Here is a 7,954-nt window from a genome sequence, read left to right as displayed (position 1 = left end):
AGCTTTTTTTTTTTACATGTTTAAGCAGGTGTGAAGTTCCACTACTTCCATTGTAAGAGTGTTTTTGTACAACTCTTACGTTTTGCTCTTTGTATACCATTCTCTATGATCAACTTAAAATATTACCAAGCTTCGGATATTAATTTCTTACTTGTTTTAACATCACTACTTGACACCTTTTTTAGGATCATTCCTAACTTCAACAAAGCTTTCAAAATCTCCTCCTTTCCCATTTGATTCTGCACTTGAAATGATTTTTTAATAAGATGACTAGAACCAACATCACTATCTTTTCATTAACATTCGATTGTTCATCCATAACTCTGGAAATTCAGCAAACCAATAATGATATATGGTGTAAAAAATTAGAAAAATTATAATAATAAAAACTTATAACTAACGTGGGATTCTCCATACTACACGGTAAGTTACTTTCATCCTTTTCAGTAAAAACTTCACCTCCATCAAGGGCACAAATACAAGTAATTCCGTAAAAAAAGTTTGAAGGATACCACTTCTTTTTAGTGATTTTACAGCGTTTGCTTCAATGTCAATAATAAAACTAAAGCGGAAGTTGATCGGTGCGGATATCCTTGGAGTTCAGGGACAATATACACAGGCCATGGGGAAGGAAGAAGTAGGTGGCCAAAAATACGAGGACTCCGAGATCGGCTTCTTCACCAACTGCTGGACGACGAGGGTTAGCCCAGTATATCTGGCTTGCACACCAGAGATAATACAAGCTTGCTATGATCATAATAAGTTTCATTGATTGATACGATTGTTGTCCGGTAGACTTCGTCGACTGCACTCTGCGAATGGGATAGCGGTATAATATTAGCTCCTCCGGGACCACACTCAAAGCCGAAATTATGATGATCAAAACAAACATATCAAATTTGAGAAATAAGCACCTGTTGATGTAAATGAAGCCACCAATTAAACAAGTGCACAAGAATCCAACCACCATGACGGCATCCGGGTTAACAGGTGCACGGTTCATCCACCAGCCGGTGCTCAATATCCAAGTATACATGGATGATTTACCGTTTTCCTGTATATTTATATTTGCATAAGCTCTAAAGATAAGCTACGTGTTTGGCACGAATATGCTCAATTTTCTTTTACGTTTTTCCATGTATTTAGAGTATTCTTTGAGTATCATAATCTAAATTCTCGTGTTTGGAAATGTGTTGGACACGGTAATTCAACAAAAACAAAGAATAAAAGCAACATAGAAAATAAGACATTCAATGGCAGTGAAGCCAAATACATGAAACATAAGCCTTTCCAAGCACTAGATTGTTAACTATGCGGAAACTTCCTAGTTGAAAACGATCTTGTTTCTGTTGGTCATAAGAGAAAATCATACCCTACTAACTAGTATTTTCTTCTCGTATTTCATTTTTCCAAATTGCACTTCATATAAGTAACTCAATATCAAAGAGTTGAGAATGTTTTAACAAGGCATGTTCATGTCACTCAGTCTAGTCGTATAAAAAGGCCCTATCACGGTAAACCAGCACTGAATTCAACTCTTTTTTACCATACCGCGTGATATAGGTGCAATGGCAAAGGATAGAAACAAATAAACTACACTATTTCATCTCAAAGACGCTATCGAAAAAACGAATGATATCATGCTCACAAAAAGCATTAGTTGCTAAGTAAATGATCTTTAGAGATCTTGATAATGGACATACCCCCTCTTGTCCATTTTCAGGGATCCGCATTTAACCAAAACTCATGAATAAGCAACAAAAATCTTTTAATTTCTCAAGAGATCTTAATGATATATCAGACATGCTAGCTCATGGCAATCCACACATACATTTTCTTGGCACACGGTACAACGTTGTGCCGTACCGAGACAATTTTTACACCCTTCTATCCAATGAGCCCTTGAATCATAATTAAGCCATCTGTATAGCACTTTGACTAATAAGTCCTTTTCTGTCACAACACGAAACAGAATCGTCCATCCTCAAACATCGAATTCCCTCTGCAATTGCAAACCGTTTTGCTACTACTTACAATAGAATAAATAAACCACATGACACGAAGAAAAGGGATCTCCAAAATTCACCTCAAATAAATGGTCAAGGAAAAAGTGTGATAAAGAACCAGCTGATATCAACAATAAGCATTGCATCCTCGAGAGTGGCACCTAAAAAAATAAAATACACACATAACAATTGTTTGATGCAACTGAATCATAAACAAAAGCAGACAACTAATTTGATTCATCACCATTGTCATCAATCTAACAGACTTGGAATTAGAACTCAATTGGCTTTAATTGTGTATAATCTACATGTTAAAGCTCAAAACAGCTTAACTATGCCCAAAAACAACAGTATTATCCAAATCAATAAACAAGAAAAACAAAGCCTACCAAACCTTTAGCTCATCTAACAGATCAATTACCAAAAACCAAGATCAGAAGAATACCATCTTTCTATTTTCCCACAATAGGAGTGTTTGATAAGAATCCTTATACAAATTAAAACAAACAAAACTCACCCCCAAAACAGAATCAAGAAGATTTCTTCGCACCAAAACACTTGATACCCAAGAGTAGAGAAGGCATAGAGGAAACCCCAGAATCAAGACATAATAAAAAGGGTGATGGACTGCATCAGCTAAAGAAGAGAGAAGTAAAGAGTCGAGGAAGAGAACGGAGCTGAGCCAGTCGGAGAAGGAGCCGACGTCGGGGCCGAAGAAGGCGTTGAGAGTATAGATGAGGGTGTGGTGAGGGGAGAAACGTCCACCGGTGAGGTGGGTAAGAGCTATGCCGGAGCTCATAGCATACATAAGGTGGGGACCTGGGCCAGGCATTCCCTTTGGTGGTGGAGATCGCCCAGCAACTGCGCTACTCGAGGGTGAATTTGATGGTCTTTGACCCTATCGGGTTAACTTTTATTCGCAAGGGAAAAAGAAGAAGCCTTACACGTCAAGTGAAGCAATTTATAATGCAGTAAAAGGTTTGCTTACGAGAGTCGAGTTTTAAGTTATTCAAGTTAATGAATTATAGATTAAGGTAAATATTGGATTGATTATTTTTATTATATATATATTATTAAATAAAATTTGAAAATATTATGTTTTGGTCATTTATATTATCAATTTATTAATTGTTTATCACTTATATTTTTTATTATTACATTTTGATCATTGGATTTTTTTTTGAAAAATGAATTTTCAATTTATGTCAGTTTGTTGATGCCTATGTTAGTCACACGGGATTAATTTTAAATTTGACCCTTATACATTATATAGAATATTACTTTGGCCTTAAACTTTAGATTAAAATATCATTTTGACCACTAATTTTTAAATAAAACATCAATTTGACCCTAATTCAATCAAAATCTCGAATCGTCGGCAACCGCTCACCATTGTTGTCGTCAGTCATTGAGGGTTGACATCCGTCGTTGTAGCCGCCTATTATTGTATCCTAAAATTTACAATTCACACCTTTTGACTTTCTGAACTAGAATCTAATGTTTGTTTCACTAAAAAATATATCATGAAATCAATAAATTTAGCTTATATCTTTTGACTTCCTTTGACATAAATCATAATAAAAATGTTGAAATATTCCTTAAGCTTTCCAAAAAATTGATTTACAACTTATTTTTGAAAAAATGATTATTAAAATTATTTTGGAGTCTTCGTCGAACTTTGAGTTATGTAGATTAAATATCTAAAAAATATAATTTTTAAAGGTCTACAAATAACTATAAATTCATTTTTTAAGGAGTCAAAAGTTTATCATGCATTCTGTTGAAAACCTTCTGAATTGAAGTAATCAATCATACTTTCTTCAATATTTTTGACTCAAATCGACCCCTTAATATTTTTTGAGGTCAAATAAAATTTTGGATATATTTAACAAATTTCGATCAAATTGAATCTTAAATAATGAAATGTTTTATCAGATTGGCCCTAAACTGAATAAGTTGATACAAAAAAATCAAGGGATGTTTTTCACCAGAATTTTCAATTTCAGGGTCAAGTTGGCTAAAAAAGTTTAGGGGTCAAATTGTTTATATTTGTTAAATGTAAGGGTCAATTCGGCCCAACAAAATGGATATGCTTGTCATTAAAACGGAATCAGTTGTCTTTCATGTGTTACCCTTAGAAATGGTGACAGAATGACCGTAATGCCTCAATTTTTCAGCTGTCAGATTCTGATTGATCATCTTTAAATCCAAAAATATCACTTAACGGAACAGATGTACACTCCCTAAAACCCTAACTTTTTGCTCCTATTCTCTCATGTCTTTGTGGATACTAGCTGAGATTGTAATTTTTGGGTTTTAGAGGCAAGAGAACACAGAGAGGAGGTCAAAAGATAGAGCAGAGGCTAATTTTTTAGGGCTAAATTTTTTTAGAAGGTTTCTTTTGGGATTAAGAAAACAGAAGTGGTGGCTGATAAAGGGAAGAAGATGAAAGCTGTAGAGAAAGGAGAGGAAGAGAACTCTGAACAAATCGATGGAGAAGTCGTCGTACCCATTGAGAAGCTTCAAGAGATTCAAGACGAGCTTGAAAAGGTCCATTTCTTTTATTCGCATTTAACTTTCATTTTATATATCCATGAACTCTGATTTTTTTCTTGTTTGGGATTTGTATGAAAAATTCATGAAATTTTGCTATCTAAATTGAATTTTCTCTCTGTTTTTACTAATTGTTTCAAGTGTCTAAATATTGTATTTGATGTAATTTCAATTGTGGATCTATGAAATAAATGTTCACAATACTATTCATGTGTTTTTTTAGTTTATCTACCTGTCTGTTTTATGCCATATTGATGTTGGATGTACCTGAATTATTGTAGGAAGATTGACTCATTTTAATTGTTGCCTTCTGTGTGTTTAATTGTTCATCTTGCTTTATTATATCGTGCTTATGAGTTTATTGATGAAGTTTTAAATGATTACACATTGGTGTTTCTATATTTATTTCTTCTGTTCCTTTTGTGGTATAATGTAGATCAATGAGGAGGCGAGTGAGAAAGTCTTGGAAGTGGAGCAGAAGTACAATGTGGTGCGCAAGCCTGTCTATGATAAGCGGAGTGAAATCATTAAGTCAATTCCTGATTTCTGGTTAACAGCTGTAAGTGATTCTCATTTTACTATTTCCTATAAATTTATGGGACTTTTTCTTACAGAATAAGGTTAAGCTAATACACATTCTTGACATGCAGTTCTTGAGTCATCCTGTTCTTGGTGAACTTTTGACTGTAGAGGACCAGAAGGTTTAATGTCATTGCTTTTCAAAGCAGAAATCAGTTCTACACTTTTATTTTGCAAAGTTGATTTGTTGTTCGGTTTTTCTCCTGGATGTTTGTCTGATTCTTTATCTTCTTTCAATTGTTTTTATTTGTTAGATATTTAAGTATATTAACTCGCTTGAAGTGGAGGATTTCAAAGATCTGAAATCTGGATACTGTATAACATTTGTAAGTTCATTTATGTTCTTCCTTTTTACCTTTTTGGTAGGCAATTAAAATTGTTTGCACTTTCTTTTACTTGCACACGATTGTTAGTACAGAAACAACATTAGTTCATGCTTTAATCGACTTTGATTATAATTTTTCAGAACTTCAACCCCAATCCATATTTTGAAGATACAAAGCTTACGAAGACATTTACATTCCTTGATGAGGGAACCAGAATTACTGCCACGCAGATCAAGTGGAAAGAGGGAATGGTGAGGGCTTCTCTGCATATGATCTCCATCCATATTGTTTTTATCTGTATTACTTGGTCATGATATAAAATTACTTTCCTTGATAATCTCTGCTACCTGTAATGATTAAGTAATTTTGTTACAAAAAATAAATTACTTTCCTTTTAGATCGAAATTACATGGCCGTTAGGTTTTATGATCTTTGTTTAACATTTGTTTAGTTTATTTTTCATCAAAGATTAAGTAGCTTGTTCTATTTCTGTGATAGATACGTTAGGAGAAGTATATTTAATAGGTAATATTTTGAAGTTAAATTATGAGTTTATCAATTGAACCCATAACAGGTGATATTGATAACAAAATGTGATTATTGTTTGCAACTAGTGACATTTATGTGAGGCGTATTTGCTAGAGCTTGCTTTATGAATTTGCTTTTACCTGCTGTTGGACTTTATATTTGTCTCATGGGGTTTTAGTACTCGATAGTTCATAACTGGTTCTGCATATAATGTTATGCTACTTAGTTATTGAATTTAATTTTATGTTTGAAACTACTGGGTTTTTTCTTTATAAACTAGAGTGAAAGGGCTTATCTATAATGTAGTGAATGGGGTAAGAAGCAGGTTTCTTTTGGTATGAAGATTTTGTTGATTATACAAAGTAATGCAGAAGTCACCAATTTACTTTATGTAAATATCTATAGCATGCCACGATGTACCATATTAATTGTGGAGAAGCTGGTTGAATGAGGTTAGTGTGGGAGGATTCTTGAAACATGTATTCTTTGTTTTGGCCTTATTGTACTCTAAGGTGTGTTGTAGACTCATATTTTGAGCAAATCATCTCCTGCTCACCAACCCAGTGGGATAGATTCGCGGGTTTTTCCTCTTGTGCTTCCCAATTAGATTACTTTGGGATTGGTTTAGCTCTAAATCTATTCAGCATTGTGTAGAGAATTTAGCTGTTGTGAAATGAAAGGTCTTTGACCAAGTTTAGATCCTGGTTTCAGGATGAAGATATTTATAGTCTGGAATACCCATCAACGAAGTACTTGAGTTAGCAGTATAAATGAAAATTTTGGAATTAGGTTGAAATTGTGGTGATTTGATAGTATTCTCTTTATTCTAGGGAATATTTCCATATAGGTCCTAGTTACTCATTCTTAATTTTTCTTGATGTATCTGTGCTGGACATTGACACATCCAGATGTGCTTTGGATAACATGATCTTACAAAGATCATCCAAATACATTGAAAAGCTCGAAAAAAAAATGAGCATACCTATATATGATAGTTGCACTTGAGTTCGAGTACTATAGATATACTAATTTTTAATGTAGAGTAACAAAAAAGAAAAAAAATATAACATTAAATATGATTTTAAAGAAAAATAATAATTGAATGACTAAAACATAAATAAAATAATAAGTGAGTGAATAAATAAATAATTTATCTTTTTTAATTAGATATAAATTTATAGTTTTATGCCTTGAGCAAGAGGACTTGGGTGAATGCCCTTTTACCCATACTCAGGGACGAGCCTGATTTTATCTAGAGGTGGGGTGTGGTGGGATGATTCGATTTTTTTTCCATCCTCACTCCGACGTAAAATTTATAAACTTTATTTAATCTTGATTAATCTCAATCGTTAATCATATTCTATTTATCTCAAATTTATTATAAATTTTGATATTAAAATCTATTTTCAACATGATCTATCACAAGTAAATTTCATTTCTATTTTTATTCAATAACATAAGGAATTAATTGGAAAAAAATATATAGAAATATGAACTTTATAATAATTATCTTTAGATATATATATAAAAGTATTTATTTTATTTTTTAATATTTTATTATAAAAGAAGTACTTGCCTTTTCTCTCGACCTAGTTTTATTTCAATATTTTTGTGTCGCCTTCTTCTTTCTCTTTGATCTTTATTTAGTTGACGATGACATCAATTTTAATGTCGGTTGCTGACTGTCGGGAATATTAGTTCTTTTATTTTTTATATTATATCTTTATTTTTTTCTTGAGTTTTTTTTAATTTTAAATAAGCATATATGTCCTTATGACATGATTTTTTTCTTCTCTTGTGGCACGCGATTCCTCTTCTCTTGTGGCATGATCCTCATATTTTTCGGTACGTTTTTGCATACCTTTACGGTCGTTTCGGTTCTCGTATAAAAACCATTACGACATTTATTTTCTGATTGGTTAGTCGGTGGTCATCTATAGTTAGATCCCCTCTCTTGGTAAA

General features: G+C 32.9%; 2 protein-coding genes across 2 annotated transcripts; one reads left to right on the top strand and one right to left on the bottom strand.

The window, feature by feature from the left end:
• Positions 1-420: 420 nt before the first annotated feature.
• On the bottom strand, positions 421-2,917 carry LOC120206629. The gene is made up of 4 exons (XM_039206218.1): positions 2,524-2,917; positions 2,087-2,167; positions 915-1,054; positions 421-812 (listed from the first exon to the last, which is right to left on the bottom strand). Exons 1-4 carry the CDS (start codon positions 2,836-2,838, stop codon positions 563-565), a joined length of 786 nt encoding a protein of 261 aa, XP_039062149.1. The 5' UTR covers positions 2,839-2,917; the 3' UTR covers positions 421-562.
• Positions 2,918-4,236: 1,319 nt separating this feature from the next.
• LOC120206631 (NAP1-related protein 2-like) lies at positions 4,237-5,793 on the top strand. Its single transcript, XM_039206220.1, has 5 exons — positions 4,237-4,556; positions 4,996-5,118; positions 5,210-5,260; positions 5,393-5,464; positions 5,605-5,793. Exons 1-5 carry the CDS (start codon positions 4,452-4,454, stop codon positions 5,776-5,778), a joined length of 525 nt encoding a protein of 174 aa, XP_039062151.1. The 5' UTR covers positions 4,237-4,451; the 3' UTR covers positions 5,779-5,793.
• The last annotated feature ends 2,161 nt before the right edge of the window (positions 5,794-7,954 follow it).

The sequence above is a fragment of the Hibiscus syriacus genome, unplaced genomic scaffold (assembly GCF_006381635.1).
Source record: "Hibiscus syriacus cultivar Baekdansim isolate YM2019G1 unplaced genomic scaffold, ASM638163v2 tig00013960_pilon, whole genome shotgun sequence".
In the NCBI taxonomy this organism is placed as follows: domain Eukaryota; kingdom Viridiplantae; phylum Streptophyta; class Magnoliopsida; order Malvales; family Malvaceae; genus Hibiscus; species Hibiscus syriacus.
The sequence above is the reverse complement of the archived record's forward strand: the minus strand, read 5'-3'. Positions and strand labels throughout refer to the sequence as shown.

Bases quoted from the DNA above. Each gene is read 5' to 3' on its own strand.
- LOC120206629 (XM_039206218.1), bottom strand. From the start codon at position 2,838: ATGCCTGGCCCAGGTCCCCACCTTATGTATGCTATGAGCTCCGGCATA. The intron at 2,168-2,523 runs GTGAGTTTTGTT...TTATTTTTTTAG, and splicing joins TTCTTGATTCTGTTTTGGGG to GTGCCACTCTCGAGGATGCA. The intron at 813-914 runs GTGCTTATTTCT...TCCCATTCGCAG, and splicing joins GGCTTCATTTACATCAACAG to AGTGCAGTCGACGAAGTCTA.
- LOC120206631 (XM_039206220.1), top strand. From the start codon at position 4,452: ATGAAAGCTGTAGAGAAAGGAGAGGAAGAGAACTCTGAACAAATCGAT. The intron at 4,557-4,995 runs GTCCATTTCTTT...GGTATAATGTAG, and splicing joins TTCAAGACGAGCTTGAAAAG to ATCAATGAGGAGGCGAGTGA. The intron at 5,119-5,209 runs GTAAGTGATTCT...CTTGACATGCAG, and splicing joins CTGATTTCTGGTTAACAGCT to TTCTTGAGTCATCCTGTTCT.